The 22,547-nt window shown below is 32.4% G+C and overlaps 1 protein-coding gene across 1 annotated transcript; it reads right to left on the bottom strand.

The window, feature by feature from the left end:
* Positions 1–16,021: 16,021 nt before the first annotated feature.
* Positions 16,022–17,882, bottom strand: LOC110633585 (3-ketoacyl-CoA synthase 6). Its single transcript, XM_021782249.2, has one exon. It carries the CDS (start codon positions 17,768–17,770, stop codon positions 16,280–16,282), a length of 1,491 nt encoding a protein of 496 aa, XP_021637941.2. The 5' UTR covers positions 17,771–17,882; the 3' UTR covers positions 16,022–16,279.
* Positions 17,883–22,547: the final 4,665 nt, after the last annotated feature.

Raw genomic sequence — 22,547 nt, 5'->3', positions numbered from 1 at the left:
GTCACTCTGGATGTCAACAACTCTCTGCTAACCCAAGTTTCCAATGAAGAGATTCGAAAAGCTGCTTTTGATCTAGGTAGTATGAAGTCCCCAGGTCCAGATGGTTTTTCTGGTGTTTTCTACCATCATAACTGGGAAATTGTAGGCAATGATGTTTGTAAAGCAGTGCAACACTTTTTTTCCAATGGTTATATGTTGAAAGAAATCAATAGAACAAATGTTATACTGATTCCCAAATGTAAGAGCCCAATTAAAATGAATCAATATAGGCCTATAAGCCTATGCAATTTCATCTATAAGATTATCTCTACAGTGATTGTTAACAGGCTCAAACCATGGATGGATTATCTCATTTCTCATGACCAAGCTGCCTTCATTCCTGCTAGAGCAATCCAGGACAACATTGTCATTGCTCATGAAGTCTTTCATTTCTTAAAATAAGGGAACTCCAAACATCCTTCTATGGCTATAAAATTAGATATGCATAAAGCATATGACCAAGTGGAATGGTCCTTCCTTCAAAAAATTCTGTTGAAGTTTGGGTTTGATCCTAGATGGGTTCATCTGATAATGCAATGTGTCACAACTGTAAGTTTCTCTATCCTTATTAACGGTTCTCCATCGCAGCCTTTCAATCCTTCGAGAGGCTTACGTCAGGGAGATCCATTGTCCCCATATCTATTTTTATTCATTTCACAAACTCTATCTTGTCTAATTATGCAAGCTAATCAAACTGGAGCCTTGAAGGGACTCAGGATGACTAGGAACACTCCTATTGTCACTAATGCTCTCTCTGCAGATGATACTCTGTTGATTGGTCAAGCCACGACTAGGGAAGCACTAGTTATCCAGAACATCATTGTGCTTATTCAATGGCTTCAGGGCAGTGGGTTAATATCCAAAAGTCTAGCATTTGTTTTAGCAAGCGTACTCCGCAAGTGCTGAAGAATGAGATACTCTCTATGATGCAAATGCAGGAAATGAGGAAAGAGGATAGATATCTCGGTCTTCCCTCCTTTAAGGGACGATCGAAACATTAAGCACTAAGTTTCATCAAAGAAAGGATCTTATCTAAGACTCAAGGGTGGAAAACAAAACTCCTTTCTCAAGCAGGAAGAGAAACACTCATTAAATCTGTTCTTTGTGCTATTCCCACTTATTCTATGGCTGTTCTTCAATACCCCCACAGTTTTTGCAAACAGCTCAATAGTGTTATTTCTAATTTCTGGTGGGGGAGGAAGGAAGATGAAAGAAAAGTGCATTGGGTTAGCTGGAAATCGGCTACTAATCCAAAGTCAGAAGGAGGCATGGGGTTCAAAGATTTTAAACTTTTTAACTTAGCATGCCTTGCTAAGCAATATTGGAGACTAATTCAAAACCCTTCCAATTTATGGGGCAGAATTCTTAAAGGTCTTTACTTCCCAAACACATCATTCTGGCATGCTTCTTCTTCTTCTCATAAACAATGCTCTTGGATTTGGAAGAGTCTTATAGCAGGAAGGAATGTCATTAAGGATGGAATTAGACATAATATTGGAGATGGCAAGGACACCCTAATCTGGTTTGATCCTTAGATTCCTCAACCTGGGAATTTTCAGGTAGATAGACCTAGTTACTGCCCTCCCCATCTCAACCATATAGCAGACTTGATAGACCATCATGGACTCCAATGGAAGCAGAACTTAGTAAATGCTCTTTTTCCTCAGGAATTGGCAAGGGTCATTCAATCCATCTCTGTGGCACCTGTTGGAACTAAGGACTCCATCATTTGGCACTATGACAGCTCAGGCAACTACATTGTGAGAGATGGTTACAGATTTTTAAAGGCTCGACAGAACAGTGCAGTGTCCCAAGGCCCTAGTCACTCAACAGCTATTCCTCCCCACATATGGAACAAGATGTGGAGCCTGCCAATCCCTCCAAAGATAAAAGTGTTTTTGTGGAAGGCGATGTTAAACACATTGCCGGTTCAAGAGAATCTAGCAAAACGAGGCCTTCCTGTTAGTTCGAGTTGTCCTGTATGCAATAATGCTTCAGCATCAGTCGAGCATATGTTGTTTTGGTGCATGCATTCTCAAGTTTCTTGGTTCTCAAGTGAGCGTAATTACAAGCCAAATCCCATAGGCTTTTCATCCTTTGCCCATTGGTGGATAGCAATCATTCAAGACCTTCAAGTTGAAGACAAGTCTTTGAGCTTAATTGCTATAGTGTGTTGATATATATGGAAAGAGAGGAATAAAGCCACTTCCTAACCCAAAGAGAGGAATTGTCTCTCTTCTTTGAGTCCATCTCCTTCTCTTTAATTAGGCGAAAAGCAAACAAAGTTGCTGACTGTATTGCTAAATTATTGATTAGAGGTAGCCTTCCTTATAATTGGATTGTAAATCATCCAGCAGAACTTAGATCTTCTTTGTATTTTGATGCCCTTGGGGCCTTGTAATGCATATGTTTGCAGTTCCAAAAAAAAAAAAAAAAAAGGCTACTAATGGCATATAGGATCGGATGGAAGATTATCCTCCAATCCTTTGTCCCCTTTCATTAGACGATGTAATGTCTTGGTTCTCTAATGGAGTTTCATTTTCAATCTAAAAAAGGCTATTTTCAATCTAAAATAACGATCAAACCCTATGAAACCAGAAAATTTGAAGCTTCAAAATCCATTAAGGGGCTGACCTTGGCTCCTCTCCAGAAGCAAATCTCATTCGTACATCATATTAATTAAATTCAGTCCAAATCAAAATTGACAAAAGAGCTCATTTACTTCCTTCGAGTACAACCCTTTTTTTCACTGCAGATCCAACACAGCTAAGCTCATAAAGGCTATATTGCTTTTCGTACAGCTAGTAGACTTTTCTTTTTTTTTTTTTCTTATATAGACATAAACACACAAGACTAGATAGATGAGGAGAATAAATATTTATTAAAATTATAATAATTTTAAAAAAATTTTTATTTTTATACAAGTCACTCACACATTTCATTCATAATTGTTGTGAAATTCCAAATCCCAAAAGACCAGCTCATGAAGCATATCAAACTCATCTGCGGACCCCAACCCATAGCACAGCGAGAATAAAACTTCCTTGCTTTTCACTCAGATTTTTTTTTTTAATAGACATAAGACCTTGACTCCTTTAGTTCGTTATCAACTATCTAGCACAGTTGCACTAAATTAGATTAAAAAAAATCAATTATAAAAATAATAATTGCTTTCATGTAAATTAAAAAATCAATTATAAATTAGATTAAAAAAATTAAAAATTAGTTTCATGTAAAATATTAATCAAAATCAAATTGAATTGAGAAAATAACCAAATCAACCTAAACCAAATTGATTCGGTTTAATATATCGATTTGAGCAAAATGCCTAGCCAGTAAGCACAAAAATGATCATTTGTCAACAAATCAATTACACAACAACAAATTAACAAAATCACAATAAATTTCAACAATATAACCAAAATGCAAATGCAAACAAGAAACCTAAGAATTGAAGGCTCTTTGTTGCATGCAAAAGCAACTTACTAGTTATGGGTAAGCAAGAATGAAGAAATAGACAAAGGGAAGGGAAGAAGTCGTCGAAACACATTGAAACTGAGAGGCTGTCAAAGCACAGTGAAGTGTTCAAATACCGCAACTCAGTGTTAAAGAGCCATTAAAGGAGACGAGGGCTTTGTCGAAGCATTGCAGGGTGAAAGGAGAGTGACTTGAGTGAGAAATCGAGAGAGAGACGAGGTGAAGGAGGGGGGACGCGAGGGTAAGGGTGAGGGTGAGACATCTTTGAGACTATGATTGAGATTAGTGTTTCAGGTTTAATCTATATATATATATATATATATATATATATATATGCCAAAAGTATAGAATTTTCGTCCATTTTGATTTTTTTTTTGGGTTTTATAAAAATAATCGAACCAAGTCAAAACTACAAAAACTTCAAACTGAATTAAATCATTTGATTCAAAAATAACCAATTGAACTAAACTAATTTACTTTAATTTGATTTTTCAAACTGCCCACTCTAATTATGAGCTAAAGACATGTTTTATAATGTGAAAAATCTACCTATTTTGTATATAATTTTTTTTATATATCTGTGTTCTTTTAGATGTATACAAGTATATTTGTGATTTTAGTTTATAATAAATTGATTTCGCCATTTGAAATCTTTGAATCTAAATATCTCATAAGAAAAGAAGATAGAATACAATAAATAAACAAATTATTTTATACTTGATGAGGAAGGAAATAACATTTGAAGTGTTTTAATTTAACCCACCAAAACAAGTAATAGAGAATAAAAACCTTCTCCGTCTCTCAAAATTTTCACAAACTTAATTTTTATTTACTCTGGAACCATGATAAGACATATAATGTTAGGTTTTAACCCACCATAACACTATGCTAATGTTAGGTTTTTCATAAGGTTTAATTGTGATTTTTTATGTAATGGTATTAATTTTTTTTTCCATGTTCAGGGTTTTTATTTATATAGATGTTGTGCCGAGTTGAATACAGGTGGAATCCTATATCGACTACAAACAAAAATTTGAAAGAGAATATATGATAAGTGGAGTTTGTTCAAATTGCATAAGCTATTTTGGTGGAGTCAATCCCAAACTTAGCTCATGGACATTGCCGATAGTTTTTCACAGTCATCAGATTAGAGAATTTTACATGGCATTAGAGCAGAGACTTGAAAAAAGTATAATGAGTGCCATAACAAGGTAGGTATCCATGGGCTGGTAAAAAAAATTAGACCCATAAGGCTAAGCCACAAAAAAGAGGTCAAACTCTAGAAAAGATGTGTTACACTCTCTAGCTACAAACAAAAAATTGAAAGAGAAGAATTTGAAAAGCAATATTTCAACTAATTATGATATTTAACATGTGTTTTTTCCATTTTTTTTTCTTAAGAACACCATTACAGGTTTGTCTCTCAAGACATTATAATAATTAGAAATATGTTAATAATTTATATGATAATGGATTTGGAGATTAAATTTTTGTGTTCAATTTCAAAGATAAAAAGATAGCAATATTGTTACAGACTACGAGCTTTTGAGTTTACTAGTAAAAATAAATTAAATATTGATTCAGCCAATATTCTTTCAGCTAAATTCGCTTCGTTTCCGTTTTATTTATAAAAAAATGAGAGAAAAAATTTAAATGATAAAATTAGTAACTAAAAGTTAATTGTGTACTATAATTGATATAAATTTAAAAATTTATCCTGATAATTAAAAAAATTAAAAACTTAAGTTATTTTTAAAAAATTATTTTATATATATATATATATATATTTTTTACAATTAAGCCTATTCATAATCGCGTCATCTTTGACCTTAGATTTTGATTCTATGGTTCAACTACACCAATAATTAATTATCTTTTGTTTGTAAAATAGTTTTTGACGTTGAAATTTAATCCTGAGCTTTTAATTGGTGCAATAAAGTGAATAACCTATGATTAAAAATTCAATAAAAATAATTTGAAAAATAAGGAAATAATTCACAAATGAATCCATTGATAAACATATATATGCTATTGCTAAATTAACTATAATTTGTATAAATGATTGTTTATCAATATTAATTAGATATATATATTGCAGGAAGTCTAAAGAAGAGCGGAAGAAATTAAAAAAATGATGCATATAAAGTGGACTTTCTCTATAATATAGAGAGTGAATCTCACGTGATTGTGAGAGATGGTACATACGTATCGAGTGCACTTAATAGTTTCTCCATTAAAGTTATGGTTACAGTGGAATACAAGTAGCAATCATTCAACAACCAACGACTGCATGAATGTCGAATTTAATTTATGTATACATCCACACATCTATAACCTTATCTACACAAGGTACTCAGACATCCAATGTCCAAACCAAACTAAACCTAATTAATCATGGAGGCGTCAATTCCATTTGAGGCTATATACATATATAAAAGTCGTTTGAGAGTTGTCTAATCTGACTTAATCTAGTAGCTAAAGGCTTATTATTCACCTAATATGTCGAGATTCGAACTCTAACTTTTCTAATTTCCTATTAAAAAAATTGCTTAAAACTTCTTTTTATTATAGATTCAAAATACAAATATATGAATTTTATCTATTTTATATATGAGCTCCACCATATATATTATATTTTATCTACACAATAGACTGAATTTAATCGATAAATATTTTATATAAAATAAATTAGTGTCACATATTTATATTTTAGATCCATTGACAGACCAAATCTAAATAAGATATTACCAATTGATTACACCATAAGTTGCATTCACTATTGTTGTCACTATTATAGCAACTTTTTTTGTTAAGTCTTTTTAGGAAAAGGAAACACATGTGGGAGTCAACTTGAACCTAGCAGAAAATATTGTCATTAAGAGTATAATAGTTAATTTTATGTTAAATAGTTATTTTTAAATTTTAATTTGAATTATAAATATGAAATATTTATAAAATAAAATATCCATCTCGTAGAGGCTGCTAGGGTTTAATTGCACTCTAAACCTTATTTATTGCACTTTGAGATAGGTATTTTATCACTAAACAACTAGCTTAATAGCTAAATAAGTCAAGAAGATTTTTAAGAGAAATCATCAATGATTTTTTAAGTTGCCTAATTAAGGTTATGTTTAGTTGAACCGCCAGAGTCAGTGATTAACATCTAATGATTGAAAGGGAAAAATTAACAATTAAAAGTTTAGTTTTAAGCAATTTAAAAACTTTAATAAAATTAATTTAAAAATTATGTGTATCAAATACTTCAAACCAGCAATTAAGAGTTAAAAGCTGAAAGCTGAGCACTTCCAACCACTCAACTACACAAAGTTTATAATGGGCTTAAAAAATATAGACTCTAATGTTTATCAAAAAAAAAAAAAAACTTTAAATTTTATATTCTTCAATTTTATGAAATTAATTTTTCATAACATAAGAAGCAAAGAGAGAGAGAGAGAGAGAGAGAGAGAGAGAGAGAGAGAGAGAGAGAGAGTAATTTACATAACGGAAAAGATTATACTTGCGACTTTCAGCCTAATAAATGATGGAAACAAAATATTTAGAGAAGACAATATCATAGAAGGAGACAAAACATTACAATTCATGGCTTTCAAATGCAAACCTAATTAACTGTGCAACGCTTCTTCAATTTTCTGAGATAACTGACAGTAAAAATTGGCCTTAATCAACTTTCCTTGATATCATTACATGATCATGAAGAAAAATAAGCCCTAATCACAGTTCTAATGTCTATTGTGCAGCAAACAGTCCACCTTTGTTATTTGAAATGTCACGGGAAATTTAAACGCCATGTACATTGCAGAACAACAAAAATTCAAGAATCAAGATCATCCAAAATCCATAATTATTGTCTTAGATTTTTTTAATTAGTGCTAAAACAAACCAAGTAAGAAACTAATGTATACTCAACGTCTATGACAAAAGGATTCAATCATTAACCTTGTCCATCTGAATCTTCCTCGACCCACATCGATCTTAATCATATGGGTAAATGGCATGTGGCATGAACATCAAATGGGACTTCGATTTTCATATTAGTGCAAAATTCTTTAGTTAATGCAACAAAAAATTATGCTTTATTCAAGGTTATAGATACCGAAATAGATATGTTTGAGCAGAGAAAGGGAGTGGATTTACTGAAGAGTTAGGGTGATCGTAACGTTCATCTTTTGAGAATCTCTATCATTCCTAGAGATATAACAGCAACTACTACAAAATACAATTTCACCAGAGAAAATCACATTAATTTTCTTCACAAATACAGAGTACAGAAATAAGATTTTTTTTTTTTTTTTTTTTACCAGTAGTTAAATCTAGGCAAGCCCAAGCAGTGGAGAAGCTACACTCTCCTTGTAATATACTTGGGAGGAAATTTTTAAAAGTAAGTTATGACTTTTAACGTAACGAGTAGATATCTGACATGTTTGAGAGTAAAAATTTTGTAATGAAGTTAAAATTTTTATAAATTTTTTGAAGGGTTTTTTTTTTTTTTTTTTTTTTTTTTTTTTTTTTTTATCTGAAGTGGAATTGCATTAAATAGAAGGAGAAGAACTATCCTTATACAACTGAGACTGAAACTGGGAGGGAGTATTTGAAACCCAAACCTGAAACAAATTGTCACATCTTACATTTTTTGCTATCCAATCTGCACAAGCATTAGCTGACCTGGGAGTGAAAATAATAGAAATAGAAGGATAGCTCCTCAAGATTAATCGAATGTCTTGACTAATGGCGTCTAACTCCCACACAGGAGTGGATTGTGAAGAGAAAAGTTGAGCCAGTTGCAAGGAATCTGTTTCCAAATAAGCTTGATGGTAATTCTTGGCAATGGCAAGTATCACTGCTTGACGCATAGCTTCTCCTTCTGCAGCAAGAGGAGACAGAGACCACATAGAAAAAGCTATTCCATCCACTAGGACACCGTGAGAATTCCTTACCAGAACATCAATTCCTGCTCTTCCTGATCTAGAGTCAAAAGATGCATCACAATTTATTTTAACCACACCTATAGGAGGTGGAACCCAAAATTCACAACTTCTACTTGAATCAGCTAGATTAAGCAGAGAATGTTGTTGAAGAAATGCTAAGTGTTGCACCTCTTCGAAATCATTATGAGCTTTTCTCACAGATAAAATAGGATCAGGATGCTTACCATCAAAAATAGCTGAATTACGAGTTTTCCAGATTTGCCAACAGATAAAAGCAATCAATCTCAATTGCTGAGGATCATTCTTGAATACAAAATTATGCATCTAAAACCACCAATTTGCGAAAGAACCAAATCCTTGAGGGATAGGCCGAAAGCTCAAAGAAGAAGCAAACCATGTAGCAGTTGCATGAGGATAAAAAAATAAAAGATGCTCAAGAGATTCCACATGAGATCCACAAATTTGACAGGAAGGAGAGCTGGAGCAGTTTCTTCTCAATAAATTTTCTCTAGTGGCTAAAGAGTTATTTGCAGCTCTCCAAACAAAGTTTTTATTCTTGTGCGGGACATCCAGTTTCAATATACTTTTCCAGAACACATTAGATAAAGAGAATGAAGTGGAACGATTATGGAGGGTGTCACTCGTTTGGAGCCTTTTAAGAATGAAATAAGCAGATTTAACAGTTAATCTCCCATCTTTTGAAAAACGCCAAATTCTTTGAGCTTCTCTGCCAATACCACCCAAACGGATTTTCAAAATTGCCTTGCAATCTTCAGAATTAAAAATTGAGAATAAAAGTGGCATATTCCATTGATTAGAAGATGCATCAATAAGATCTGCCACATAAATAATAGGGTTATTTGGTGGTCTAGAAGAAGATAATCTAAAACCTGGAAGAGATGGAACCCAAGGGTCCTCCCAAACATTAACAAAAGATGGACTAGTTATATTCCATCTTAACCCTATCTGCAGAGTTTTCCTCCCTTCCAACAAGCTTTTCCAACCCCAAGAGGGCTTATTACCCAAGTTAGCATCCATAAAATCAGAATAAGAAAAGTAAATCCCTTTTAAAATCCTAACCTAAAGAGCTTCTGGATTTGAGACTACGCTCCAAGCTTGCTTTGCTAACAAGGCAATATTTAAAAAATTTAAGTGTTTGAAACCAATACCTCCCTCCTGTTTACTCTTTGATAAAAGGTTCCAATTAATCCAATGGATGTTGCCTTTGCCTATGGAGTGACTGCACCAAAATTTTTTTATTAGCCTTTGGAAATCAGCTAAAAGACCACATGGCAACTTAAATAAAGACATCACATAAGAGGGAATTGATTGAATGACTGATTTAATGAGAATTTCTTTCCCTGCTTGAGAAAGCAATATACTCTTCCACCCATGTAGCTTGCCAATTAGTCTCTCTCTAAGGAAGGACAAAGCTTAAATTTTTGACTTCCCCCATTAAACTGGCAATCCCAAGTATTTTGAGAGAGAACCTGAATTGCGAATATGAAATAAGTTAGAAATAGCTTCTTGAAGAGCAGTCAGAGTATTCCTACTAAAAATGATGTCTGATTTAACAAAATTAATTTGTTGGCCTCAAATGGAGCTATAAGAATCCAGTAACTCCTTAATCCTTGAAGCTTCTTCCATTGATGCTTCTCCAAAAAGAATTGTATCATCCGCAAAAAGAATGTGTGTTAGCGGTGGACAAGCTCTAGAAATTTTGTAACCATGAATAATCCCATCAGATTGAGCTTGAGAGAACATCCTAGATAACAAATCCGAAACTAAGAGAAAGAGGTAAATGGAAATTGGGTCCCCTTGTCTCAAACCTCTTGATGGAGAGAAGCTAGATGAATTGGAACCATTTATCATAACGGAGTAATTAACAGTGGAAATACATTGCTCTATCCATTTTATCCATCTGCCACAAAACCCCAACCTACGCATGATAGACAGCAATAAATTCCAATGGACACTGTCATAAGCTTTATGCATGTCTACTTTTATAGTCATAGCGCCCCTTCTTCCTAGATTGATGCTGAAGGCCATGGAAAGCTTCATGAGCAACTACCAAGTTATCTTGAATGCTTCTATGGGGAACAAAAGCATATTGTAAGGGAGAAATGAGATCATTCAGCCAAAGTTTAAGCCTATTTGCAAGTGTCTTTGAAATAATTTTATAAGAGAAATTGCACAAGCTTATGGGGCGAAATTCTGCGAAGGAATTAGGATTGCTATTCTTGGGAATTAGAGCAATAGTGGTCTCATTTATATGGGCTGGCAAAACACCGGATTGAAAGAAGTCTCGAACCATTTTGATAACAGAATTCTTCACATCAGGCCAGTATTTTTGAAAGAAAATCCCCTGAAAACCGTCTGGCCCTGGTGCCTTACATGCGCCCATACTAAAGACTACAGCTTTAATCGCCTCGTCAGTAACTGGAGCACATAGAAAATCATTCATCTCATCTGAAACAAGGTGAGGAATAAGAGGAAAAAAATTACTATTATCTGGACTTTGTTCTGCTGTAAACAAAGATTTGAAATAATTCAAAGCTTCTTCTTTAATTGCCCCCTCTTCTTGAATCCAGTTACCATACTTATCCCAGATTTTGACTATCTGGTTTCTTTGTCTTCGCTGAGTTGTGGAAGAATGAAAAAAACTAAGTATTTTTATCTCCACATGAAAGCCATTTGATTCTTGATTTTTGAAACTAATAGACTTCTTCCAACTTATAATGAAAATTCAACTCAGCTTTGATTTGAGAAAAATTCTTCTTGTGAAACAGAACAAAAAGGAGAAGATTGAATTATTTCAAGAGTTCTTGATAACTCCTAAATTCTCTTTTGAGAATTTCTCACATTCCTTCTACTCCAAGACAACAAAGCTTCTTTGCAAGATTCCAAGTTTCCCAACAGATTATCTGAGGTAGGATGGTCTGAATTCCACACATTCTTGATAATATCATCACAATCAGAAAAAGAAGACCAGCGCAAATCAAAATTAAAATTACGTCTAACCTTCTTTGGTCTTCGATTAAGAAATAGAATCAAAGGACGATGATCCGAGCCTTTAAATTTTCCATGTATTAGTTGGCTAGAAGGAAACAGAAGACGCCATTCGGGATTATTAATGGCCTTGTCGATCTGCTCCATGACTCTAGCTTGTCCCGATTGCATATTAGACCAGGTATACCTATTCCCTTTGAACTATAATTCTTCTAGCAACCCATCAAATAAGAAATTATGGTATTCATTTGCAATCTGCCTGTTAATTGAGCGATGACCCCACTTATCCTCATGCTTACTACAAATATTAACATCCCTAATAATTAGCCAAGGTTCTCCATCATGAAGATTCTAGGACCTAAGATCCTTGAGAAAAGAAATTCTTTTATGCTCCGCTGGCTCCCCATAAACAAAAGTAGCATGCCAGGTGGAGGAACCGCTGTAAGATACATCTATCCAACGAGAAGAGGCACCCAAAATCTGCAAAGAAAAAGGAATTATCCCACCAAAGAGCTAATCCCCCTGATGACCCTGATGGTTCCACGTAGAAAGAGTGAATAAAACCAAACTTTAATTTCCATCTATCCATAAAATTGCACTTCTTTTTAGACTCCGAAAGGAAAACTAATCCGGGCTTGTTTGTTGTTATTTGCTCTCTCAGAGCTCGCATTGTCAGGGGTTGCCCGGCCCCCTGACAATTCCAACACAAAAGACTCATGGCGATTTTGGTGGCTTCTGGCTAGCCACCTTAGCCTCAGAGATGGTAGAACCATTTTCCTTTTCAACATTATGTTGCCCTTCCAAGTTGGAGGTTTCTGTCTGTGTTTGTAGATTATTTGAGGTTAGAGTTGTTGTTCTGGCTAGGGCCTTAAGCTTGGGTTTTCTTGAAATGGACAGTTGTTTGAGCTTAGGGACTCTATGGGCTTCTTGTAACTGATGTTGTGTTTCAAAGAAAGGGTTGGCCAAAGTAAGGTTTGTGAAAGTAGAGCAAGGCTGAATGGTGTTTAGGTCGAGAACTAGGTTGCTTTCGGGGATGTGGATTGGTTTTCCAATAATTTGAGCGCAAGAAAGCCCAGATAAAGAAGGCCAAGGTAATGGGTTTGGTACATCCAAATTGGGAAGCTTCAAGTTTTCTTTTTGTCTCTTTGTAATTGAGAACAAGTTTGATGAAATCTTCCATTTTGAAGAAGCATTGTTACAACAGAGGTGAGCTGGATTGTCATATGAGGAAGATGAGGTTTGGTTTGTTTTATGGGTCAGGTCAACATGGGTTAAGGTAAGTTTGCTTGTTGATTCAATTTTCTCATAGGTAACAGACTGATGTTTAGGTTTAGGGTAAAGGCTAGTTGATTTGTGCAGAGGTTTGGTGAGAGAAGTACTAGTTGGAAGATTTTGAGGGAATGGCTAGGTAAAGGTACAATGATTTCTAGGTTAAAAGAGGTAAGGTTTGGTTGACTTGTTTGGTGGGTTGGAGTTTGCGTTTGCTCTTGTAATTCAGAAGAAGAAACTTCTAATTAAAGAGGGTAGTTGCTACGCGCCACCACCTTGGAAGTCACCAGAGGTAAATCCTTCTTCGTATGTGTACTTGCTGGCTTTTTCTTTGGCTTTGAGGAAAAAATTTCCACTCTCATCCATGGACCAAACTCCTGCCTTTTCCCCTTGTTTTCACTTCCAGTAACTTGATTTATATTTAGAAATGTTTGGATCTAGTGACCTAATAAACCACACATATAGCAACAGTGAGGAAGCCTTTCAAACCGAAACCGCACCCTTTCCAAAGAACCATCTGCCCTTCTATTTGTAAAACCTTCAAACAGCAGCTTCCTTGTATCCCCATCTACTCTAATTCTCATACAGGTCCCAATAGACACATCGTCATTCGAAGCTAGATCGGTATCAAGCACCCCATGGAAGATCTTACCTATTTTAAGAGCATTTTCTCTTGTCATTTGATTTAGGGAAAGGCCATGCACTTGAACCCAAAACGGACATGTAGAGAAATCAACTTCTTCTATTTTTAGATGTGGAGACCATGATTTCAAAATTAATAGAGCATTGCTAACTGACTAAGGAATGCCTTATAAAACTCTCTGTTTATCTCTTTCATGCTTGAAAGTGAACAGAAAAGTATTCTTATGTTCAGGAACATTCTTAACATTAAAATCAAAAGCAAGATTCCAAACCTGATTGAGAATATTTCTGACATGGTTTATAGGGAAGCTTCTTGTTGCCAGAATTTTGCCCACCAGAATTAAAGTTGATACAGATTCTGCTTCCTTATCATTTGTATAAAATTCTAAAGTGACCTCATTCCATGACAACGAATTTGTTCTCTTACAAAGCTCATTAATATCTTCTTGGGGCTGATCCATTTTACATAAAAACATATTCATTTTTTTCAACCCATCAAATTAAAGGATTGAAAAAGTTTTGATAAGTAATAATTTTGTTATTACCCGCCCCCATTATCCTCAACATATTTTCTAAACCAACTCTTATTAAAGTTTTACCTTTGCCTTATTATTATTATTATTTGTTTTCCATCTATCTGCTAAGGTTGGAGCGTGTCATTCTTTTTTTTTTTTTTTTTAAAGTAAGAAGAATTTTATTGATATTTCTTAAACTTTCCTTGTCAATTTCGTGACTCAATCATGTAAGTATTGCTGTTGTTATTTTAACGTTTTTTATTCTGCTTGATTTGGATTATTAATCTTGTACTTATTGAATTGTTTCTTTTAGTTTGATTGAAATTTCATGCCTGCCTGTGTGATATACTTATAACAAAATCTTATTTTTACCAAGATATATGTTGGATAGCGGCTAATAAGTAACTAATGCATATATTTATTGTTAAAATAATTAAAAAGCACTAAGTTTAAAAAATTAAAATAAAAGTATACAGTGAAATTGTTAAAATCAAATGGGGTAATATAATTGATAAACTAATTTACAAGTAAATTATATAAACATTATTTTTATCTAGTTTTTATTTTTATAAATCATTTTGAACGTTAACTTAATTTTAAAGTTTATAAGTTGACTTGTTGAATTGCTTCTTTTGATTTGATTGAAGTTTCATGCTTGCTTGTGTGACTACAAAATACTTATAGTATGATAGAATATTTTTATTTGCCTAAATATATTGTGGGATAAGCAACCGCTTTTCTAGTAATAAAAAAAAATTTATAAGTATATTAATTATTAAAATAATTAAAAATTACACTAAATTTAAAAAATTAAAATTAAAATATATAGTAGAAAAAGCTGACTCCCAACTTATTTTCAATTTATATGCTTAATTTATAAATTTAAAAAATATTATACAAACAATTTAGCCAATTAATTTACAATTTATAAATTAAGACAAACATACTCTAAGTTGGTCACTAAATTAAATCTCATTACTAATTCTTTAATTACAGGCTCATTAGAAACAAAGTGGTATATATATATATATATATATATTGCATCACTGATCCATTATTTTTAGTGACATATTTAAATACGTTACGAAAACTCTAATTTTCTTGTGGCGTATACTAAAAATTATTTAATATGCCCAATGAGAATAAAAATAATAGAGATTTTATCCGTGGAGTGCATTATATAGAACTTCCTGATTGATAATATTCAATAGTGAATTTCAAAAATTTAATCAAATTTAATTTCAAAGGACTATAACGAAGGAGATATTTAAAAAAAAAAAAAAAAGAAAACAGAATGAAGAAAAAGTTTTTCTTTTTTTAATTTATGGAATTAGTATATGAGTATTATCCAACTGTGCACGATCTTCGAATACCAATCAAGCTAATAAGTTATAACAGCTGTTTATAATAAAACAAAAATGCATTAATTCTATTCTGAATCGAAAACCTTCCCTCATGATAGTTTTTCTTTAAATTAAATTTTCGATCCTTAATAAAATAAATTAAAAATGAATTATAAGATATTTTAAACAAAAAACTTATATTTTTTTAAAGAAAAAAAAATGTATATCTTACCACATTAAATGGTTAGACATTAGATTATGAGAGAGCATGACGCCATGTATAAAATTATATATAAAGAAAAGATGTAATACAATAATTTTAATAAATTATAATTAATATGTTATAATACTAAATAATTAAAATAATTTTTAATTATATTAATTTTAAATGAAAAATATTTCTTAAAAAAAAAAAAAAAACTTATAGGAGCGATCCATCCCTTAGTCCCGATAGAGCTCCGGCCCTGGTTCCATTAAGGGGGTCCAATTATAAATGCCAAATGGCATTACTATATATGGCTCAGGTACGTGATCATCATATCTTTGGGTACATTTATTTTGGCATGTACGATTGAGATCATAATTATAAGCTTTAATTGCCAGCTCAATTGCGATCAGTTAAATTTTTTTTGTTTTTTTCTTATATTAAAGTCAAGCGAAATCGATCAACCAATTAACTCAAACTTTCACTAATAAATAAACATATTTTGCTATATATAAATTCATACATATTTCAGTTGCCAATGAAAATTAATGTTTTTTTTTTCAAAAGTCAAAGAAAAAACCATAAAACCTCAAAGTGTATATATATATGCAAATTTTTATATATAAATATTTATACATAAAGCAAAAAAAGAGTGATAACCAGGATAATTAATACAGTCTAGAATATTGGAAATTGATAAAGAAATTAAAGAGCAAACAGAGAACACAAAGAAGAAGATAAAGTGGAAGGAAATCCCAGATTTTTAAGTATGCAAACAAGAAGATGATATCATCCTATGAAGCCAAATCCCGCCAAATATTAATTTCTTGAAGCTTAGAGCTTGACAACTTCAGGAATATGAACCGGGTATCTATCAATGCAATCAGCCCAAGGCCCATCTGTTGGTGTCTTAATTGTTCTATTACACTTCCAAACAGCACTGTTGCACTTGAATCCACTTCCAAATGCTATCTGCCAAACCCTATCCCCTCTCTTCATCCTTCCCTTGGACTCAATATAACTCAACTCATACCAAAGCGAAGAAGATGAAGTATTCCCAAAACGGTGCAGTGTCATCCTTGAAGCCTCAACGTGCTCTGCAGATAGCTGCAAGTTCTTTTGCAGTTCATCTATCACTGCTCGCCCACCTGCGTGGATGCAGAAATGCTCAAAAGCCTGCTTGAAATCGGGAATATATGGTTTCCATTTCGGGTTAAAGATTTTTCTGCCAATGAGAGTGAACAAAAACAGGATCTGTTCAGATGCTGGAAGGACTAGAGGTCCAATAGTCGTGATATTTGATTTCAAGGCTTCACCAGCAATGGCCATCAAATCTTTTGATAGATTGATCCCCACTTTTCCTTCTTTATCTTCCTCCTCAAACACACAACGGTAAGCTTTATCGTCTGCTCCTTTGTGGGTTCGAACCACGTGGACTAGGCGGTACTTGGCTCTCCACCGCTGAGACCGGCGGTTCGAGAGGAGAATTGCTGCACCGCCCATGCGAAAGAGACAATTTGGAAGAAGCATAGCTCGCTCTTTTCCTTGGTAGTAGTTTGGTGTTATGATCTCTGTGCTAACCACAACTGCATTTGAATTTGGATGCACTTGGAGAAGATCGCGAGCTAAGTCGATGGAGATAAGCCCTGCACTGCATCCCATGCCAGAGAGATTAAAGCTCTTAATATTGCTTCTAAGCTTGTATTTATTAATAATCATGGCAGACAGGGATGGTGTTGGAGAGAAGAGACTGCAGTTCACAATGAGAATATCAATGTCTTTAGGTTTGAGCCCTGTTGTCTTGAACAAAGAATCCACGGCAGAGAAGATAACAAGCTCAGCTTCTCCTCTTGCAGCCTCCATAGTTGGTTTTGGAGGGATATAATGAATCGCAGGAGGCAAGCAAGTCTCTTCTCCAAGCCCAGACCTCTCAAGAATCCTCATCTGGAACTCAACGCTCTTTGGGTTATCTTTCAAAATAAGCCTGGAGTGCTCCATGAAGGTGGAGAAGGGAACCCGGCAAGTGACTGGAGGTTTGTAGCAGGCATAATCCACAAGATAGATTGTCCTTGGTTTGGACATGAAGTAAACAGTAGCAATAAAGATGATGAAGAAAGAAGAGCAAAGGATCTGAACAAGATCAAAGTGAAGTGATTTCCAAAGGTTCAAGATTTCATCAGGGCCTAAACGAAGAACCTCAATGGAAATACCAACCATAACAGGTATCAACAAAAGGTAAAGAATGTGATTAACAAGATACTGATACCCAAGCTTGACGTATTTGAGCTTAACAGAACTAGAGAAGTCAGGTAAGATTTGAGGCATTTTCACCAATGTGAAACAGAAACTTGTTTGTTGCTTGAGAAAAAAAAAAAGAAAAAAAAAAGAAGAAAAGGGAGAGGAAGAGAGGATATTAGGAAAGGACTGAGGAGGTATGGGAGAGGACTTGGGATGGCGGAGATATAAAGGCAAAGGGGACCGATCAGTAATGAAGGAGGCAGATGAGAGGATTAAATGAGAGACACACGTCACTCAACGCTCACTTAACTTGCTATTAATTTTCCCTACTTTTTTTTTTTCTTTCTTTCCAGTTGTAATTAAGCACCCAACATACACCAACTAGGATTTCGTATGGTTGCATCTGTCCATGTAGCTATTAAGTATTTGCATACCCATTAATTCCCTTAACTTGTTATCATCATCAAATTATTGTAAATAATTGTACCAATAAATTTTATTCAACAACAATAAAATTGTCTTGAAAATTATGAGTTTTAAAATTTAATTTTCAATTAGAATCAAATAAATAAAAAAAATTACTAATAATAATAATAATTAGTTGTATAAGATGAGGATTAATATGAAATTAATAATTAGTGCGTTTTTTGTAAATGTCCCCATCTGGGTTTTTAATGCATATGGAAGTGATGGCCGAAATGAAAAAGAGACGGTTGGAGGGGCATTTCACAGAGAAGAGAGCATTCACACGGCCATCCTGCTTGGTGGAATATAGAAACTCAAAGAGGCAGCATTTGACTGCCCCAACTGCAAATCGACAAATTGGTAGAATCCATTAAAGCAAAAGATGGAAATTTTAGAAAAGTCAAAGTATACCACTACTTAATTTTTTTTAGAAAGATGGCCACAAAAAAATACCCTAATAATTATATTAATAATTTAAATTAGAGACGTTAATTAACTTAAATATTCATCCTCACTTTTTTCAAGTGTCAATGCTTGCGCTGCTGTGAATGTTATTCCTTCACATTATTTGTGACACTAAATCTTTGCGTTGATAATATTAATTTATCAACATTTTTTTGTAGATATCGCCAAAATGAAAACTACAATTTTGAAAATAAAAAAACTAATAATATTAGCATTCAAATGAAACCTCGTAGAAATTGTAAATAAAATGAAAAAACTGTATCATTTGATTAATTAATAATTTTGTTGTTAAACAAAAAATGACTGCTCTTGCAATTATAAACAGGAAAATGAGGAATTTTATATTTTTATATGGATTAATTAACTGTTTAGTTTGACATTTCATATGCAGAAATTTTATTAGGGGAGGAAAAAAAAGAGGAAAATGGGTTCTGATTAATTGATTTCTTATCATGCATGTAGACGTTAAAGCTTTATTATCCCTCCCACCCTCTTTTCTCTTCTCTTCAAAATATAATATAAAAGAAAAAAGGTATTTATGAATTCAGTTATTTTTTACATACGAATTTTACATATTTTTCTCTCAAATTTAAAAGAATAAAAAATAGTAACATATACAAATATATTTTACACATTGAAGAATTGATTAGAATATATAACTAACACGAATAGCTTGACAGATCTCTTAAAAAACGATTATTTATATAACTACTATGAATAATATTAGCGATAAGAAAGGATTGTTTAACTTTAGGCTCCGTTTATTTTATGAAAAATAATTTGTATAGAAAATATTTTTTGTTATTTAGTTACAATGTTAAATTAATTTTATGTGTTTATTATATATATATTCATATTTTAATAAGATTATTAAATTTAAAAATAAAAAATAACTTCTTTTTTAAAAAAGAGAAACACATTTTATTTAAAATTAATTTAATTTTTTTCTATCAGAAAAATATTTTTTTTAACTTATTTTCTTTAATATTTTGATGCATACATTTTGCATAATCATTTAGGTTTAATTTCATAGCCATTTTATTTGATTATTAGTCATTTTTAGCTAATTTCATTAGTTATTTAGTTAGTTTTTCATAATTGTCAATTTTGGATTAATTTGTAATTTTTACTTTATTTTGTAGGAAAAATGGTGTTTTTGAAGGACTGAAGAGAAATTTTGCCATTGAGGAGTGACTTCTACAGCCAAAGATGTCAAAAACAAGTTTTCAAGCTGAAATATGCATTGACCAAATTGTGCATAACTTGCCGCATAAGCTATGCAGATCTGCATAAGGAGGAAAATCATTGTTCCAATACCTGCCGAATGGTGCATAAGGGGAGTGCATAGCTTATGCAGATTCACGCCTCCCTTATGCAAGTCTCACGGAATTGTGCATAACCTATGCGCCAAGTCATGCAGTTTCGCATAAGTGAAAAATCGCATAAGGATCGCATAACTTATGCAGTCCACTTATGCAGTCCCACAAAGGTTTCATTAATGAGCTGGCAGAAGATTCCCTCAGAAGATTCCCTCAGAAAATTCCTCCTAAAACACACCATTTTAGGGCTCCATGTCAGAAAATGTTATAAATAGCCCCATTTTCCATTTTAGAAAGTAGAGGAGCAGAAAAGGAAAGGAAGAAGAGGAAAGGCAGCAACTGAAGAGTCACATTCACCTTCCACACCATTTCTAATCAGATTTGGAGATTTCTTTCTTTTCTTACATTTTTCCTACATTTTTAGTGTTTAGTTTCTTGTTTCCTAACTTAGATTAAAGCTTTATTTCCATTTAAACTAAGGATATATTGTAAACATTATGGGTAGTGAGTAGTTTTATTTGATTCTGGAGTAAGGGTTGTAATATTTGAGATATTATGTGAATTTTGATTGGGTAATCCATATTTTGTGGTCTTAATGAATTTGATTCATTTCTTGTGTACTTAATGACATGCTTAATATAGGATCTCATTAAGTGATGTTCTTAATCCATGGTTGAGTCACCGAAAGGAGAAGGCCTTGTGATAGATAATCAAGAAATTGGACTTAATTAACTTAGATCTAGAAATAGACTAAGGATTAAGAGGATTCACATATTAATTAAAGAACCTAATGGGTCTTAATTAATTCTAACTCCACGAAAGTAGGATTAGATTGATTAAGACACTCTTTGTCTCACTCGAAAGGGTATTCAAAGGATTTAAGAATTAATCTCTTTAAAACCCGTAAGTTCCGCAAGATTGGATAACCAATTTAAAATCCCAAAATAGCTCGAATATGAAATCCCGAACTCCGGAATCGCCTTTTTATCATTGTCAATTTCTAATTGAATTTTATTATTTGCCATTTTAAATATTGCCATATTTGAACTTGCTTATTTCAATTTGATGCAATTTTAGTTTAATTAATACATTTTTGGATAGATTATTAATTTTGCACATATAGATTTCATACTCAAATACCCATCAATTTGTTACTTTAATTTCAAAGATAGTTCAATTTAGTCAACTTTTTATATCCAAAAATCAATCATTAACACAACTCCTCGTGGGAACGATATCTTTTTCTATACTACTTGTACGACCCGTGCACTTGCAGTTGGGCCACATCATATTTTAATCGTTAAAAAATAAAAATATATTCATATTTAAAAAAAAATATTTTTCATAAAACAAACCTTAATTTTGTTGATTTTAATCACATTAGAAAAGGATCATATATAAAAATAAGAAACTCTTTTTGGACTTCCACAAGTGTATATGCATGATAATGAGTTTAGGCGTTAGGGTTAAATTGTTCTTAAAAAAAAAATTGATTAATTTCTATATATATATATAAACCATATTGTCAACAATAACAATACTGTCATCATTTTATTAGATGATTTTATTTTTATGATTTTTGTATAACTTGACTTTTCTTTTCTTTTTTTTTTCCTTCGAATTTCTTCTCAATTCCTTTGTTATTTGTTTAGTTATTAAATTATATCTGCAGATGGACCAATAATTTCAGGATGATAATCTACTCAATTAAATCATGTAATAATTAAATGATATAGGAATGCTAATTTTTCTTTCAGCTGGTAGTCATAAACCTATAGCTCTAAGTAGATAGCAAGGACAAGTAATCTACCCACAATCTATTTCTTTATATATATATATATATATATATATATATATATATATATATATATATATATATGCAAGTACTTCACATTAAAACAGGAAAATACAATTGTTGTCTAATTAACTTTACAAACACCTACTCCCCTATTGTTTCTTTCTGCATGTCAATCTGCATTAAGACATACTCAACCTTAACCTTTTTTCCCCATCTTTATTATCTTTTGATTACTATCTTATCCTCATGATTATCAATATTTTTTTCACTTACTTTCTAATGGATTTTTTTTTTATCTAAACTCAATTTGCATAAATCCAATACACAAGTACATTTTATATCTTGGTGATGTAGCGTATAGTATGAAAAATATAGATGTACGATCGAATGCTTAAAAATATGTAAAATCTAATCTAAAATCTAAAGACAAATAAAGCAATACAACTTTATGAATAAAAAAACTTTATCAAATAAATATGAAAAATTAGTACATTATGAGAATAGAATGAATATTTATAGAGTTATAAATTCTAAATTAACTAGGAATAAATTAAAAAAACTGCTAATCTAAATATAAAAATATTTAAAAATCTATATTAAATTGAAATAATGTTAGAGTTTTTAATAAACTAAAAATAACAAATCAAAACTAAATAAAAATTAAAAAATTCAAATTATAATAGAAATCATAATTTAAATAGGATTTCAAGTATTTTTCTTTTTCTTACCATCATATTACTTGAGTCCACAATAAATTGTGTCTAAATAAAAATTTTCCTTCCTAACAAGCAAGTGGCCCCACTAAAGTTATTTTATT

This window comes from Hevea brasiliensis, chromosome 17 (assembly GCF_030052815.1).
Source record: "Hevea brasiliensis isolate MT/VB/25A 57/8 chromosome 17, ASM3005281v1, whole genome shotgun sequence".
NCBI classification, from domain to species: domain Eukaryota; kingdom Viridiplantae; phylum Streptophyta; class Magnoliopsida; order Malpighiales; family Euphorbiaceae; genus Hevea; species Hevea brasiliensis.
This window is presented reverse-complemented; position numbering and strand designations above follow the sequence as displayed.

Excerpts from the sequence above, each read along its gene's own strand:
- LOC110633585 (XM_021782249.2), bottom strand. The coding sequence starts at position 17,770 with ATGCCTCAAATCTTACCTGACTTCTCTAGTTCTGTTAAGCTCAAATAC.